The following is an 18,728-nucleotide window of genomic DNA, read 5'->3' on the forward strand; positions in this document are numbered from 1 at the left end:
TGCTTCCTGCCAGATTCCGCACACTTGAACAGGAAAAAATAATCAAAAAGTAACTTCAACCTTCATTTTTTTAATTTGAAGGGAAAATATAAAGTATCTCAAAAGTCACTACTTTGAAAGTTTGGTTAGGTTAGACCCATTTATTAATGGTAAAAGCAACCATGGCAAAAACAACTATAACTCATTCTTGAGGAGAGAATCTCTATATACAAACCCAGCAATTTTTTTTAAAAGCACTAAAACAAAGCTTTTGAAAAAAAATGGAAGCTAGCTCAATTCATGTAATGTCAAGTAACTTTCAGTTAATAATAGAATCATTTACATTTTTATAATGCCTTACAGCATATTTTATCCCTAATGAGAAAATTACCAAAATTTAATGCTAACCCTGAAACCGTAACCCAAACCTTACAAGTTAAAGACTAAACATAGAGGGAGAGGATGGAACCATGCAGTCCTTGGGGCAAATGAGTCGTCAGCGAGATGGCAGAAACGGTGAGGCCGTGGGTACAGACACACTTTCCTTTATAAAAACAGAACACACACAGAAATTACAATTACAATGCAACCATCGTGTATCTATATTCTCTACTAGCTGGTGAACCTGTTATTAAAATTTCCAAGAAAGAAAAGCAATTTAAGTTTTTCTCTATTTTAATCCATAAGAAGTATTCAGTAACAGGTAAGTAGAGCATTTGTTGCATATTAATGAACGTGTAGCTTCTTGTGCTTTCCATCTGAATTAGGGGTAAAAACCCCCAATATTTTTATTTTTAATGAGAAATCATTGTAAAGTAATATCAAACATCTACATAAAATCAATCCTTTCTTCAGCCCAATTCTATATGAAAGTACTAACAAATAGTGAAGATTCATGATGTTGTGTGAAAATGGTGACTCACAACAATGTTGACTCAGCTATACTTTTTAATTCACAAATATATATATATATGCGCGTTGTGTATGACAATTGTACGAAAATAGTCTCAAAAATAAAGACAATACTTGAGACACGAAGCGACCCATTTCGCCTGATCCTGCATCCCTCGCAGGGGAAGGACGTCTCTGATGCTTCATAAATACTGTAAGAAGTTTGGGGTGGCCTTAACCATGCAGAGTCTGCACTGATGCTCCGAAGCCTCCAGCGTGTCAGGCTGACCGGCCGGCCCTGCAGGAGCTGCGAGCGGCAGTCAGCTTTGCTCATTTATGTCCTGTCTTCTCCAGGTCTGGGAGTTTTCTGACCAGGGCCTGGTGGTTCATCCTGATGCTGGCAAGGAGCCCCCCTTCAATGCCGTCGGAGCCGGTGTAGCTGATCTCCTCCCCATTCAGGGTGGTCATATGCCCCCCAAGGGCTTTTAAGATGGCATTGCCAGCACATATGTCCCACTTTTTGATATATGTCACATGGATATACAGATCAGCCTTCTCTTGACTCTTGTCAGGCACATCCAGGAGTGCTAAAACTTTATAACCTACAAGACAAGCACAGAATTTAGGTTGCAGTTTGAAAGATTTAAAGAAAGGAGCGTACTGCTTTTAGTACATTGTTAAAACAACAGCACAGGGTATGCAGGAGCTCTCTGTACTATCTTTGCAATTGCTAAGTCTAAAATTATTTAAAAATACTTTTTTAAAAAAAAGTAATAATATAGATATTAAACCCAAATGAGCAAAAAAATACTTAAAAGTAACTTACTAAGCTATTCTCAAGTATAAACAAATGCTCGTCTATAATTTTTCGAATTTAAATCTACTCTGTGGCTGCTTTCCGTGGGATGACACATTCAGTGTGAGTCGTTTCCTATGGAACACGATACTGAAGCTAAACACCCACAGGCTTCCTCGAGCGTCTATGAAGGCTGGATCCAAAAAAAGAGAGCACAAAATAATGCTACCTTAAGTCCTTTTTATAAAGAGGCAGAATATAAAAAATAAATAAATTATACAAAACAAACCCAGAAGAAACCAGGTCTAAAATCTAGTTTATCCTGCTCGTTCTGGGAATTTTGGATCTCACCTGTCCTAACCGACCTGATGCAGTACAGTTACTTTGAAAGCAGATCATATATATCTATATTCCAGCCATCAACGCAGGAATGGCTTCTGTAGTATCAGAGGAACAGAAATCACCACTGTGAGGCTGTTTCTACCAAGCAGGCCCTGGGACTGGAATCCCACTCTGGAGACGGCCAAGTAGGAGGCCACGCTTGCCTTGAAAGCCCACGGTCCAGTCTCACTTTCTTCCCAAGCAAGGGGCACCCAAAGCCGCTTCCTGACCCAGCCCTGGCCATGCCGGGGACACTGGACAGGCACCCCAGGGGAGGGGCAACGCACCAGCACCGCCAGCCGGGATGATTGTGGTCTGGTTTCCGAAAGTCTGAGAAGCCACCTGTTTCACCATGCCAGAATGCGAGCGAGACACGACGATCCTCGGGGTCTTCTCGTTGTAAGAAGTGCGTGCTTTCACATTTGACCCACCATCTACCATCGCCCAAGCTGGAAAGCAAATACAACAGCCAGTAAAGGCACTGAAGCTCTTAAAACTAGAACTTAAAAGTACCAAGAGTGACTGAAAAAAATCCTTTTCCAAAGAATGACTTGCGTGTTTCTCCAAAGCAGAAAGCACAGCTGCGTGTTCTCCTGCACACAGGAGTAGTATGCGTATTGATTTTATAGGCACATATTAAGGCAAAACTGAAAAAAGGGTGCGCAGTCCTGTCCGGCCACAAACAGTTGCCCGTTAAACACTTGGCTTAAGAACCCCCAGCTCCAGCGCGCCCTGCAGGGGAGCTCCGAGTCTGCACGGGGACCGCACTGCCACTCAGCTGCTCCCTCCGCCTTCCCTCCCGTCCACGAATCCAGTCCCAAGAGCACTGGCCTACAGCTCAGTGGCAGAGCGCATGCTTAGCATGCACAAGGTCCTGGGTTCCATCCCCTCCAATAAACAAACAAACAAACCTCACTACCTCCTCCCTCCAAAACAAACACCCAGAGGCGCTCTCTAGTAACCCAGTAAGCGTCCTGCACGCCAACCCCCGCCCCAGGGTCCGCCTCCCGCGCAGCCCAACCCGCGGCAACCAGGACATGAGCACGACTGATTACTCTGCATAATTCAAAATTTAAACCTAGTTTTCTTCTATACTTCTTCTTCTGAAATATTCACGGTTTCAATTACTGGCAAATTGGCTCAAACTCCTAAGGAGCTTTATAAACATGAAACAGTTAAAGAGGTAAGGGAGTTCGGTTTACAAACCTACTGTATCGGAAAGTATAAAAAGTACCAGATTTCAAAACAGAAGAGAAACTCTTTAGAAGGTGAGGAGGTCCCAGAGATGGCTTGCAATGTTCTTCTTGGTTTAGAAGTTCTCTTTACTGACGACCAAACTACACACGAAAACAAACGGACTTGGAATTACTCCAATTAGACTGCTGTTCCAGTAGTCACTCCCCATGGGATAAAATACAGTCCACGGGGCTAGCCATGAAGGCAGCTGCATTTTCACTTACTCCTGGCTTCAGAAAAAAATTTTTTAAAACTGTTATAACAGAGTCTGGGTTTCTGAGTTCCCCAAGTGGACAACAGTCTCTCAGACTCTTCTCACACTACTTTCCAAAAACCACACACAGCACCAAGGAGAACACACACAAACACCCCTACCTACAACAGTTGTCCAAAAGCACAGAAAGCAGTGAGAAAAGCAAAAAATAAATGAAACACATGAACAAAAGGGACCAGAGTAAAAGTGACCCACATGGAAGCCAGTGGAAGAAGAGTCAACATACACACATTAGGAGTCCAGAAACAGGAAACAAAATGATGAAACAGAACTAATCTTTAAAATTATGATTTAAGAAAATGTCCTTCAAATTAAGAGGCCCTAAATGTCCACACTGAGACATAATATGTAGACTTCTGCCTCTCCACCAGGAGACTCTACAGGTAAGGTTCTCTGGACTTCCAGGCAGAAAGACCAAGCTACTTACACAGAAAAGAAAAGAAACGTGAATATTGGATCAATTATGGGAAACTGTCCATTTATGACGACATTAATAGCACCGTCCTTGTCCTCTTAGAGACGCACACTGAAGCACGCAGGGGTAAGTGCCACGATCCTTGTGGTTTCCTTTAGAGCCCACAGGCAAGTGAATAAACAAGCAAACAGATCAAAGCAAACATGCAGAAATGTTGTCATCTGTTAAATCTAGAGGGAGTATATGAAAATTCATTATATCTAAAAAGTATTCATAATAAAAGTAAAATAAGAAATGAGAAACAAAAAAACCCTTTAAAATTCTTTTTAGAAATGATCAAAAAAGTTTTATTAAGAAGTGAATTTACCATGTTGTATCTCTAGAGGTCAGTATTGTCTAAGAGAATAAAGGAAGCACACCTCGACAGAAGAGTGCCAGAGTAAGTTGAGGTAAGAATTGCTAATTTAGTATTTAAAAAAACACATTTCATGCCATATAAACTCAATAAATTCAGTCATAACATTTATATGGACAAAATTATTTCAAACACTTTAAAAAATACAATAGGTGCTTAAATAAACATAAATGATGATGATGGTGAGATAATTGTGATAAGCTAAAAGAACAACAGAATGTGTTTATTTTTATCTATAAGACACATTAAAAAAAAAGTCCAGTAGAAAATAAAAAGTGCTTGTACTTTGTTAGAAAGACTTCAGACATTATAGCAACTTTAATAGCTACATATCTCCACTGAGTGGACACACTACATTTACTTCTACGTTCACGCACTACTTCACTAAAAGATATACTATTCAAGTATCTCTTGCTCTGAAGACGTTCACTGATGAATTAATTCTAATTAAGTCTGATAGAATTCTGATCTGCTTTTTTCTAACTGCTGCCAACAGTAATACCTAGCCCATTCTAGTCGAGTGACGCTAAATTCTGGTAAACAAACAATACTTGACAGTCTGTACTCTGCCAACACCAATATGCAGTTTGGATCTGAAAACAACAGTCCCAAAAGAGGGCACAAGCCAAACCAACCTTGGACCCGGGAAGGGAGGGTCGACCCACATCTAATTAAGGATGTACTGACTCTTCGGAGTGTCTGCCGACCAGCAAGCACCTTACGTTCCGCACACTGGGCAGGTCAGCTGCGTCACTGAAGTCCAGGGCATTTTATTACTAACATACTGACATTTTTGGAGCACACCAAAGTTCCTAAGTTAGAGACTTCTGGCTTCTTTATTTTCAAGGAAGTAAGTCTATGGGGGGAAATTCAAGTTCTTACGGAACAAAGGTTTTAACAACGGGCACTTTATTATACCCATTCTTCCCTCCAACATGAACAGATGTGGAGATCAGGGCCTAAAGAATGGGACTCTGTCTGCCTCTCTGATACCAGTTTCCTCTGCATTGTCTTTACCCCAGCTCTCATTCTCTTCAGAGCCGCAGGCTCGCTATGCAGCTAAGTGTGCCACGTGACATCTGGACGGTGCCATGAAGCAGAAGGCTTCCAGTTACTCTTTCCTGACACAAAGAATATCTAAGATCTTTTGTTCCTCTTCTTCCCCCTTTCTTCCTGCCTAAAATCAAGCCATGGTAACCAGAAGCACCCATCTTTGTAAGCATGCAAACAAAATGCCACCTTCTAAGAAAAAAAGCAAAAAGAGGAGTCAGGTATTTAATAGTATCATAAAGCCACTGAATCGCCCCACCCTTTCGCCGTCTTACTAGAGAGAAAAATAAAGCCCTTACTTGTTTAACCACTGTAGCCAGATTTATTTTATATGCAGCTAAAGGCAGTCTTCCCTGACAAAAACAGGCATGAAGGACACTGTCAAAAGGAGAGAGGACTTCAAGACTCAAGCCCTGTACTTTAACCTTTACCTGCCTGTTTTCTCTTTTTCATTAAAAGAAAGTCACTGTAATTCCTAGTTTATATTCTTTCCAGGGTTATTTTGAGGCTGAAATGAGATATTTGTCTTTGTCACACAGAGTTATCAAAAGGTTCAAACGAGATAAGCATATTGCAAGTTGGTACCCAGGGTAGAAGTGGTAGGAACCACGGAGTCATTGTTATGAAAGCGGGGTGATACAGCACCTGCACAAAACTGCCGGGGCCGCCACCGCCTCTGCTGTACCTGGATGACTTTGGGGCATGTATCAGATTCCTGAGTCACGTTCTCCCTGTAAGCAGGGCACTAACAGGAGCTGCATCAGGTGTAGCGGTACTGCCAAGTTACGTCGCAACATCCACTGTCCCTGCTGTCCCGAGCAGCAGAACCCCTGCATTTGAGCTTGGCTGGCCACTGAAAATACAAGACTACGTTTCTTAAATTCCTTAGCATCTGGGTTCTGGCTACGTTTTGACCAATGGGATGTGAGCTGAAGTGATGCGTGCAACTTCCAGGTCAACCCTTGGTGGAAATGCCCTCCATGACCCCCTTTCAGCCCCTCCACTGGTGGGGAGGGGACAGAACGGGGAGCCGCCCTCAGTCATGCAGACGAGGGCAACAAATTTTGGTACAGCAGAACAGCAATTCGTGAGAATTTGGTACCAGGGAACTGCCCTGGCCACCCTGGTCTGCTTACATATAGGCTGTTAGAGAAGAGAGAAGTACACTGTCTCGTTCAACCTCCTGTGTTCTGGTGCATATATCACAGCAGCTTAAGTAAGTCTGATCTGCATCCTAATTCAGTAAGGATTAAAGGACATATGTGAAAGCGGGCCATCGCCCATCAAGCAACTACATGATTAACCTTAAGGCACACTACCACGACAATGGCATACAGCTTCTGCAACTCCTCTGTCAACTGAAAAAACAACCTGAATTATGAAAAGGAGTTAAAAGGTCAGATAGCACAAAGTAGATGTGGTTTTGAAATGCAGAGCAAATACTCATACATACGCTTAGCCTATCTCAGAGCAGCTAGAATGTGGGTACAAGGTTATTCTGCAAAGCAAATAAATCTAGAGTAATAAAAAATTAACCTTGTCTGCATTTCTCCCCACTTGACAGACAGCATTTTATGCAGTGTCAGCCACACCGATGAGACACAGTGGATAAGGCTGGAGTGAATGATAAAACCACATGGATGCCTGGTGTGTCAGCTTCCGAGGGCACCACAACACATCACCACAAATGCAGCGGCTTACAGTAAGAAATACTTCCTTTCTCACTTGCTGGAGGCCAGCAAGTCCAAAATCACGATGCTGGCAGGGTTTGTTCCTTCTGGAAGCTCCAAGGGAGAAGCCGATCCGTGCCTCCCTCCTAGCTTCCTGAGGCCGCCAGCAGTCCTTGGGGTTCCCTGGCCCACACACAGCACTCCAGCCTCTGCCTCCACCATCACATCCTCTCACATTCGTGTGACTGTGTACTCTGTTTCTTACAGGAAGCTCTCGTTGGTTTAAGGACCCTCCCTAATCCGGAATGATCTCATGTTAATACTTCTTTAATTGTGTCTGCAAAGACCTTATTTCCAAAGAAGGCCACACTCTGAAGTTCTGGGTTGTTATGGGTTGAGTTGTGTTCCCCCAAAAGATATGCCGAAGTCCTAACCCCCAGCACATCAGAATCTGACTTTATTTGAAAATAGGACCATTAGTCATTAGCAGATATAATTAGGTACGAGGAGGTCATGCTGGAGTAGGCTGGACTCTTAACCCAGTATGACTGGTGTCTTTACACAGACACACAGGGAGAAGGCCATGAGATGACAGGGGCAGAGACTGGAGTGTAGTATTTACAGCCAAGGAATACCATGGATCGCTGGCAAACTGCCAGGAGCTAAGGGAAAAAAAAGGAAGGATTCTTCCCTGTAGGTTTCAGACAGCACGGCTCCGCCAACACCTTGATGTTGGACTTCTAGCCTCCAACAACTGTGACTGACTATATATCTGTTATTTAAAGACACACTGTTTGGCTTTTAATGGTAGCTCCAGGAACTAATACAGGGATGTACGTGAATTTGAAGGAGACATTATTCAACCCACTATACCTGGTCATGAGGGCTGCTTTCAATACTGGCAAAGTGGATACTGTCACCACCAAGAACTTATCGTCTTACAAGAACAATGAAGTCAAAGGGCCAGAATCCTAGCTGGTGTTTTCGATGGGAGTTACCAGTTAAAACTATGAAGATTTCCTTCAGACTGTCAGCATGGCTGCTCATACCAGTACCTGTTCCAGCTCTAGCAGGTTTCTCACCTGTATATTCAGAGAATGGCTTATGTATTACTCCTAGCACAGGTTTCCCATTTACAGCTACACACACCATAGTAGTGACATACTTTCGAAGATCCTCTATAAGAAAACAAACAAACAAACAAAATCATTATTAAAATAATTACAGGGTTGAATTTAAAAATCAAGTTTCAAGCACTTAGAACAGTCCCTGCACAAGGCATGTGCTAACTAAATGTTATCACTGTTATGTATCAAGCCAATTTCAGTCTAAGAAAAACTTTATAAACAAACCTCTCAATATTCCATATTTCTGTTATCTGTTCCTGCAACATATTGTTTTTTAATTTCAGTTACTCTTAGATACACACATTTAGTGTCTTCTCCTTGTTTGTCAAGTAATTCCGTACTGAGTGTCTATTTTGGGTCAAATTCAGTGCTTTAAGCTCTAGAATACAAAGGTGCAAAAGCAGAAGTCCCCACATTCAGAGAACTTGCCATCTAGAAGGTCGACTACCTAAGCAATCAACTTTTACAAACATGCCAGGAGAACAAAGGGAAACAGAAATTGCCCATCCCCGGGCAAGAAACAAGGCCTGGGAGAGGACCGACGGAGACGAAATGGGAGCTGGGACAGGGTAGAAAGAGTAGCGGCAGGAGGTGGGGGAAGGAATTCTCTGTTCTGCTATTTCCTTGCTCTCTGGATGCACAGGATTCATTATTTTGAATTCCAAGAATAGATAATTATGCAATAAACATAAATTCCTAAAATCACAAGTGAGTATTATATTCTGGCTATGTAAATAAATACCTCAAAAACACATACCTCAATATATAAACAAACACTTCAATAAACAGGTGTCCAGTAAGAACCATTTTGTTGTGTGACTGCTAGAAACTTCCCTCCGCTAAAGAACCAGCGAGGCAGTGAGCCTCTACCACGGGGAGGAGCAAGCCATAACACGGGGGGCGGGACGGTACAGAATACACGACGCACTCCGGAAGTCTCATATGCGCTGCTTTAATCCAGCTCTCTGTCTTAAAACCTAACTGGAAAAGTCGTGTCAGGATGGTAAAACATTTACCACTGTGTATGTACCACCCGCCCTCTTCTGGTTCTCTGAGACATAATGGCAATCTGAAGTTTGAGATCAATTTTCACTTTAAAGTTACCCGTATATTCCTGTGTAGCATCAAGCGGGTCGATCCAGACAGTGACACTCTCTGCTGGCACTTCCTGAGGAGCGGCCACTTCCTTCAGGATGTCCTCGGGGATCTTACGGTCCCACAGGATAACCTCCTGATCAGCTGCATCTACATGCTCCTCAGTATTTATCTGCACCAAAGACAGTTGACAGTTAAAAAATTTTAAAGAAAATATCACTGCCTAGAAAAAACACAAAAGACAAAAACAATTCAGACAAAATCACATAAGCTGAAAGTAGATAAATTAATATTTTTATTTTAAGGAATTTCATTGCAAAATGAAAATACATTATAAAAGAAACTCCAGCTACATCAACTTCTGGTGCTTTCCAATTTAATATTCAAGCCTGGCATGTTTTGTAAGCAAGACAGAGAATCTAAATATAGAGAAATATAGAGAAACTAAACATCAAAGAAATAAGCTATTTAAAGTTTAATGATATTTAGGAAAAATAACAGATCTAAAATTGTGAAAACAGACTGACTATATTTTGGAACACTGAACCAAACACAAATAACTATGAGAGTTAGAAAGAGAAAAGTGACAATGGACTTGGACTTAAATAATATGCCTTAAAAACAATATGACTTAAAAAAATGATAAAGATGTCGATTCTCCCATCTGTAACTACAGATTTAAAGTAACTCCAATCAAAATCCCTACAGGATTTTTTTTTCCTAATCCCTTCTTGGGAACAGAGCAAGTCATTTTGGGGAAAGGGGAAAAAATTTATCTATCCATCTATCCATCTATCCATCCATCCAACTGTCTATCTATCAGTCATGGCAGGGTGACTTTCCTTACCAGAAATCAAGACTCATTTTGATGCTAGAACAATTAAGGCTGTGGCACTGGTGGTGTATTTTGGCCTTCTCCCTCAGCTTCACTGAAGTGTAATTGACAAAGCTGTATTTAAAATGCGCATTCTAAACTGTTTGGGTAATGAGATATAACAAACAAAACAGACCAATTATTGCCTTTATGAAGCTTCCCTTCCCAATCCAGCAACCTGCCATCTTCCTAAATCAGATCATGTCACCCTATGCTTAAAACCTTCCAATGGTTTCTCATTACACAGAAATGAAACCCAGACTCCTTACCACCATCTACAAGGTAAGTCCTAGATGATCTGCTTCCAGTTCTTTCTCTATTTTCGCCCTTATTTACTCCATTCCAGACTTACCTGTATTCTTCTTACCCCTTGGCCTCAGGGCCTCTGTACCTGTACTCTCCTGTCACACACTCCCCAGATCTCAGCCTGACGGTCTGTCTGCCTCTTATCCAGTTCTCAGCCCCTGTGACAGCGCCTTGGAGAGGCCCCGCCCCCATCACTTTTCCCACAAGGTCTTACTTACTCTTCTTCAAAACCCCTACTAGTATCTGAAATCAACGTACTTGTTTACATGTTTACTATCTATCCTGACCCACTAGAACATAAGTTCTGTGAGTTCAAGGGTGGTGTCCTTCACTACTATAGTTCTATCCCCACTGCCCAAACCAGTGCCTGGCACAGTGGGTGCTAAATAAATGCTTCCTGACTGACAACATGATTCTTCATCAGTGGAGTTTCATTTCTTCCCTGTGATACTTTCCACTCAATCTACTCGCACAACTACTGCCTATCTGACTCAGTCCTCACCAGGAACTTGAAGAGTAAGAAATCAACACCCTAAAATACAACTAATCCTATCTGTAACAGTTCAGTTACTTTGGGGTCAGATAGGCTTTGGTTAATGCCGTAAGAAGATTTTGTTTACTGCTTTTCTCCATAAATCCTTACATCCCAGTAAGTTTTTGGATATAATGCCTCACGCTGTGCCTTCAGCAGGCATTCAAGACTGTTTTCTAAATGGATACACACTGCTCTCTCGCTGTCTTCTCCCTACACTTTCAGAGTCAACTACTACCTGTCCAATATACCCCTACAAGTAATTAAACACGCTCGAGAGGCTCACAGACACTAACACAAACATATGAAACAAACATCCACAGAACCTTCTCTTAGTCCCACACAACACTCTAGCCAAGCTCCTCAGAAGCACAATTTCTTGAAAGACTTGTCTTGATTCAATGTTTCTATTTCTTTACCTCCTGTCTCTTTTCAATTTTCAATTTTGTTTCCTTCCCATCAAGCCACCAAGCAAACCCTCAGTTTACCAATGACCTGCATACAGAACCATGATTAAGAGTGTGTATCCATCACCAGAGTGCCTGGGTTAGATTCCAGCTCCTCCTCTTTCTGGATATGTGACTCACCTAGGCTAGTCACTTGATCTTTCTGAGCTGCAGTTACCTTACTGCTAAAAGTAGGTGACAAACATATCTTCTTATAGGGTTCTCTGGGTGAATCAATGAAACAGAAGAGGCAAGACAAACCGTACAGTGCTTAACACAGATGAAGCACTTAACAAAAGCTGGCTGTTAATATTCTTACTAAATGATCATTTTCAGTTTTTGTTATCCTTGGTCCCAGGCCCTGATCTCCCCTTTCACACTGTGCTCTCTCCCTAAGCAATCCTGTCCACAGCTGGACTGCTCAATTAATGTCGCGACACTGACGACTCACACATTTATATTTCCAACTCAGATGTCTCTTCAGACCCATATAGTCAACTACCTGCTTAGTAAGCCCCTCGGACATATCTGAGGCACCTCTAACTCGGCAAGTCTAAGGTGGCACTCACAATGTGCCTTCTTGTACTTGGCATCCTCCGCTGCCCTTCAGCACCAGAAAAACACCAACTGTGAAAGCCAGAAACAGGAGCCATTTTTGACACACATCCCTAGAAATTCTCTCTTATTTACACATATCTTCTCTACAACCATAACAAGTTCTATGAATTGAAATGTATTAGCTCTCATTTGAGAAAGCCTCCTAACTGCTCTAACCCCTCCCAACCACTCTCCAAGCGTCTACACCCTGCGCCCTTCCAACCTTTGAAAACCTGTAGTCAAGAGCACACTTTAGTTACACCTCCTATACTGCCTTATACACAGAATGAGGCAGACCTGAGATCATTCCTAGGCCATTAAATGAATCTCTGTGAGCCCAAGATGATTTTCTAGCTGTGTAACCTTTGGCAAACTACTTAGCCTCTCCAAGCCTCAATTTATTTATCGGCAAAATGGTGGCAACGGTACTTAACCTCCTATGTTGTCAAGAGTAAATTAATAATGGTAATAAAAAGCTTAATTCAGTGCTTGCCACTCACTGAGGACTAAATAAAAGTTAGCTAGTAAAACAAGCAGAGTACAGCTTCCCCACTGCCTGAGCTGGAGTCCTCCTCTCTCACAAAGTCTACTTCAACAATGTCCTAACTGGTCCCACTCACCTCCAAAGGTCCAAAGCTCAAACCAAGCACAGCATATTGCAGGTGTCAAGAAAAGTCAGGGAAACCTGGCTTTCTTTTAGTACTCCAGGAGTGAACTAAAGATCGGCCCCAAACTTCTCTGAGACTAGCATATGATCCAGCCCGTGTCTCCCTTCCTAATTTCTTCTACAGTAAGTCTCCAATGTGCATCTTATCCAAATTCATCAGGGTACTTGAATTTACTACAGTACTACTGTTAGGCCTGCTCCTTTGAATTTATTTTTTATCTGTCTGAAATGCTTATGCCTGCACTAATTATTAAATTGCTAGTTATCTCAATTTTACAGAAGAAACTGTAGCTCAGAGAAGCTGAGTGACTGGTCAGGATCACCCAGCCTGGTGCCTGGACAAGACGTTAAGCCAGGTGTTCTTTGCACTATGTTAGCACTTCTCAAACTTTTCCAGTGAGTATTTCTGTTGAGAGAGGAGCTTCACTCTTCACCCTAGAAATGAAGGAAGGCGCAGGACCCAACACTCCCACCAGCTTGGAGTATCATGCTTTTATCTTCAAATAAATCACTGTCAAGAACTTGTAACAAGCCCAGGACAGGAGCCCCTCAAAAAGAGAGTTCCTTGTAAGTTAAATCAACACTATAAATCTAAATCTGTCTGTTCTGTGGCTGCCAATTCACTCCAAAAATAACTGTCTTCAGCCTTCATTTTCATCATTATCCACAAGGATATAATGAGACAGTGTCATACAAATGGCTGTCATTACTATTATCTTCACACAATGAAATCGATCATTGCGATTTCTGGGTATGAAAAAGTGTAGGAAAAGAAGAAAGGCTGCCCTGAGGATGCTCCCAAGATTTCAAACACGAGAAAGGCTGAAGACAAAAGGGAATCCAGAGATCTTAGGTTGAACTTGAGTTATCTTAGGATAACATGCACTTCTCTAGAGCTGGGGTTTCCAGCTTGGGCACCAACTGACAAATAGGGCCAGATAATTCATTATGGGGGACTGTCCTGTGCATTATGGCATGTCCACCCTAGACCTACTAGATGCCAATGGCATTCTGCCCCCAGCTGTGACAACCAAAAATCTTCAGACATTGCCCAATGTCCCTGGGGGGAGGGCCTGTCCCCAGCTGAGTACTCTAGCGTGATACCTGGAGCATCCTTTTACTGAGCAAACATGAGACAGGAGAGCTCAAGCCTCTGACTCTAGACGGGAATGTCATGGGAGAAAGAGGCCTCTCTCCACGTGCACAGGGCACCGGGGCACCGGGGAACCGGGGGAAAGAAAGGCACACCTGCGGCTTCTCAGTGCCAGTTTTCCATCAGGACGTAAACTGAGTGGGATCTGACTTAAGATCCTTATCAAAAAATTTCAGGTGAGGCTTCAAAATCACCAGACATTTAAGACTGTACTTCTGGGTGTTGGAGGAGGAAAGACAAAGGGAAAGAATGTAGGGCTGAGTCTCGACTTAGATGGCTACAACATCTGGCCTCTAGTCTTTGCCTTTTGCAAAAATTCAACTCTGCTGCTATATTTCACTATTTTTGCTTTTAAGCTTCTACTATAAATTTTGTTTTAAGTGGCCTCCTTGGAAGTAGTTCATACAAACTGTGGAATGGAGTGTCATGAGCTTCAGGTTTCCCATCTGTAAAGGGGGAATAAAATTCACTTCTTAAAGTTGCTGTGAGGATTAATGAAAGTCCCCTGTAGCCAGGATCTGGGCACCTAAAATACAGTCAATAAATGATTACTATTATTACTGTTATAATTATCATATAGCAACTTCTCTGAAACTCCCGTTTTTCCAAACTCTTAAGGACAAATACATGCTTTGGAGAAATGAGAAAGATATTTTACAAGCACATCTTATGTTTAGATGCAAATGCAAAAGAAGTATTATTTGTGATGATAAGGCATAGCAGGGCAAAAGAAAAACCTGAGATGTTCTGTTTTGTTTGAGAATTATCGTGCCAATTACATCTGGTATCCAGCAGCTCATGACATGAGAGCCAAAGTTCCTTCCCACTGCAAAAAAATTTTTAAAAAGGAAAAAAAAAAAAAAAAAAAGACAGTAAGAAAAAAAAGAGACAAAGAAAGAAAAAGAAAGCAAGCCAAAACAATAGTAGGGTAGACTGGAGAGAGGGTTACACAAGACATGTAATTCTGCAACTACAATACTTTAAGTCTTACAAGAACAACAGTAAAAGGTCAGATACCTTCCAAAAAAGCCGCAGTTTACATTTCACTGTTTATCGAATTAATACAATTCCACTGGCAACAATTTTTCTTCCCCGTCGCCAAAATCTACTGTTAGGTGAGTCAGGACATACACTTATAAAGTACTGCCACTCTGTTAAGCTCCTCCTCTGGAATTGTAATACCTTTCAGAAAGCTTTATTCATTCAGCAGCAGCTGCACTGAAATGATGACTTTTAATAGTATTAATAACAAAATGTATGGATTTCCCTAGAAACCTACCCAAGGAAAAAGCAAGTCTTCCTCAATTCTTATTCTTCGGAGTAAATATGGGACAGATGGCTGAAATAAAGTTGCTGGGAAATATACTTCCAACACTTCCTTGAAGGGCCCCCCAAATACACACCATGACCAGGGTCCTGAGAAGATCGGAGCTTAAGTTATCCAGGACGGAGCACACCACCGAAGCCCCGCGCACTAAATACTACCAGCTCCACAGCAGGCCTGCTCACAGTCCTGGCCACCAGCTGCTCCCGGCAGGTCCACCAGGATAAGTGTATTTCACAGCCACGACCCTTCCAGCACTTAGACCAAAGAAGGCAAGAGGGCCTTGAGGGTTCTGGTTCAACCCCTTCATTTTACAAAAAAGCTTGCAGCAGGGAGTGAAGTTAACTTTCTCATCTTTTTGGTATCAGGGCCCACTCAGACCCAGAGCTGCAGATCCCAGGTACCAAGAGGGCACGCACACCAGGGGATGAGCCATAAGGGCAGGCGCCCAGGGTCAGAGGACCGGCAACCTCACCCAGCTCTTCCGGAACTCTTTGTATGACCTTGAGCACCTAAACCTGGGTGTCTCAGTCTCCAAATCTTTAAAATGGGAGCCAGAGCCCTACCATCTGGGGCTGTTCGAGGCGTCAAGGCGCCGGGACCCCGGCTCCCACGCTGCGGAGCCTCAGCGCCCCCGGCCCGGCGCTCGCGGCACCCACCTGCACGTTGGGGAAGGCGGTCTTGAGCAGGTAGAACATCTTGCGGTTGGACAGCACGTCCCCGCTGGTCATCTTGTCGTCGGCCCCCTCGCGCGTCTTCCCCTTGGACTTCTCGTGGAGGACGTTGCTCTCGCGGACGCGCCGCACTTCGTCGCCGCCGCGCACGGCCGCCAGCACCGACACGGCCAGCATCTCGCGCAGGTCCACGGTGCCCCCGTCGGCCGAGGCCGCGGGCCCGGCCACACCGCCGCCCGGCTCGCCGGCCAGGCCGAAGAGGCTGAAGCGGCCGGCCAGGAAGCCCGAGTAGAGGTGGTAGAGCACGCCGAGCCCCAGCAGGCAGAACACGGCCACCCCCAGCGGGGACAGGCGGATGCCCATGGGGGCCATGGCGCGGCAGGCCGGGCGCTCGGGGCGGCGGCCCGCACAGGCCTCCCCGCGCTCCCGGGCCAGGCGCCGCGCGGACTACACCGGCGCCCGCTGCCCGGCGCCCGCGCGCCCCATCGCTCCCTCCCGGGAAAGGCCGAGCCGCGCCGAGAAGGCCCCGCCGCCGTTCCTCGCGCCCAGCTCCCCGGGCAGCGCGCTCCCGGCTCCCCAGCCGGCCAGCAGGTCTCGCTTCCACGTTAGCCAACGGCCGGGAGGTGAAAGGGGAGCGCGGGTGTGTATCCGGGTCACGCGGGGGGCGGGCGGGGCGGGGCGACCGGGGCTCCTCCCAGGGCGGAGCGACCTGGGGGCGGGGCTACCGGCTTGGCTCTCAGGGAGGCGGGGGTCCGCGCTGCCGCCGTGGGTCCTCTTGGTGGTGTTTGGGTTTGCAGACCATCGCTGGTCTGGATGTGGCGGAGCTGCTTCCCCCGCACGGAAGGATGCTGAATGCTTTGTAGCAATTTAAATTAAATGTCCCTGTCAGCGACAGGGTATGGCTGAAATAGAGCCACAGTGACAATGTAGACTTCCCATCACTCAGACTGTTGAGGAACGGAATACGTTACAAGCCTTTTTAAGAGAAATCTGTTTGCTTTTTTTTGTAGGCACGTGTGTAGACAGAACCTGTAACTTTAAATCGCCTCTCTGGGTTCTTCTAGGCAGAGAGGGAGTTGGGTGGAGACGGAGGACTTTTCCTGGCTCTTTATTCTTTGGCAGCCGCGTCTAAACGCTTACGCATTTAACTCTGTACGTATAGATTTTTACCTTTACCTCCACCTGCCAGAATGAACCATCCTCTATGCAGGTGAAGAACTTACCTTGATTAATGACTTTCACTTCCAAGTACACAGCCATTGCCTAAGCCCTGGATTCTTCACTGAGGCTTCTTTTCTCTTCCTATTCCTGTGGGTTTATAGAATAAGGATAAGCATTTCTCAGACACAAAACCTTATCAAAATCTAGCCAAAAGGTAACAGGAAGCAAGGTAGAGGTAGAGTGTTCTCCATGTGGTTTTAAATGCGCTTCTCTTTCGCGTTCAGCCTCTGATGAGATGTCATAGGGACATAGCTTTGGAAACATGAAGCAAACTTATCTTTGATATACGTGGGGCAAGGCAAGGGAAGTGATGAGTCCAGCTGGTGGCTCAGAATAAGTGGGCAAACAGTAGACAGATTTCCATGATTCCTGGTTCTCCAGGATCTCAGTTAGGAAATGACCAGCAAAATGCCATTACTGTAAAGAACCAGAAGCCCTAGGGGGCATTTATAGGGCCATGCTCTTTTTAATTGCTCACATCCAGGGGCAGGGCTAAGAAGAGGAGGTTGACTGCAAGAAGCCCGGAGGGAACACCTGAGGTGACCCAAGTGTTCCATACTATGACTGTGGGAGTGGTTACCTGACTCTGTACATTTGTCCAAATTCAGCAAATCAAGTTCTTTTTAAAAAAAAAAAACACCTTTATTGTGGTATGGCTCCTGTATAGTAAACTACACATATTTCAGATGTACACTTGGCTGAATTTTGATAGATGTAGATAGATACCCATGAAACCACCACCACAATCAAGACAGCTAAAATTTCCATCACTCCCTAAGAGGTGCAATTTTCAAATTCCCAATTTATCCTTTCCCACCCCCTTTAACCACTGGTAACCATAAGTTTGTCAAATTCTTAAAATTAATGAATTTTATTATATATAAATTATACCTTAAAAACTGATTTTTTTTTTTTTTGGAAGGAAGGGAAGAAGGAAGTAGAGACCCATAAACCAAGTCAAGAAACAGTATGAGTGTCATGCTGTTGTGACTCTGGAGACTGTGCAGAGCAGGGCACAGAGCTGACATCTGCATTTCAGCCGTGACACTGCACATCCCGACAACACAGTCCTGGTGGGATACTTTAAGAAAGCAAGAAATACCTTCTACTCCTGTCTAGCGCAATCTGCAAGCTCATTCTCCCCCACAGACTTGTAAAGGTAGAAATAAACACAAAATCATCAAGGGAGAAAAGACCACTTTTCTTCTAGTCAAACTAGAATGCAGATAGCTGGGGAAATGGGTGACCCCCTATTCCTTTTGAAGGGGCACAGGGCAAATGAGAATAAATCATGCAGGTGATAAAAAGCCCCAGTCTGGCTGGATTTGTGGCCTGAGATCCTGCAGAGATGGACCTGGCTAAAAAAAACTAGGGCAGCATTTAAAAGTGAAGTCACTTGTCTACATCAGTCACAGCAAGGCTGAGGCCAAAAAGGAGGAGACGCATGCATCCTAAAGAACTGGGGAAGATGCTCTGCTTGCGTTCTACCTGGAGCAGTTAAGGCCAACTTCAGTCAAAGCTGTGATGTTCAGAAAGTGCTTCTCAGGCTGAGGCAAAAGAGGGAACAAAGACACAAAAGAAAAGCACAGCGTTTGCTGTTGCAAA

At 44.0% G+C, this 18,728-nt stretch overlaps 1 protein-coding gene across 1 annotated transcript; it reads right to left on the reverse strand.

The window, feature by feature from the left end:
- Positions 1-508: 508 nt before the first annotated feature.
- On the reverse strand, positions 509-16,522 carry BPNT2 (3'(2'), 5'-bisphosphate nucleotidase 2). The gene is made up of 5 exons (XM_010993452.3): positions 15,888-16,522; positions 9,339-9,501; positions 8,190-8,285; positions 2,335-2,496; positions 509-1,472 (listed from the first exon to the last, which is right to left on the reverse strand). Exons 1-5 carry the CDS (start codon positions 16,272-16,274, stop codon positions 1,201-1,203), a joined length of 1,080 nt encoding a protein of 359 aa, XP_010991754.3. The 5' UTR covers positions 16,275-16,522; the 3' UTR covers positions 509-1,200.
- Between the last annotated feature and the right edge of the window lie 2,206 nt (positions 16,523-18,728).

This window comes from Camelus dromedarius, chromosome 30 (genome assembly GCF_036321535.1).
Source record: "Camelus dromedarius isolate mCamDro1 chromosome 30, mCamDro1.pat, whole genome shotgun sequence".
Lineage (NCBI taxonomy): Eukaryota > Metazoa > Chordata > Mammalia > Artiodactyla > Camelidae > Camelus > Camelus dromedarius.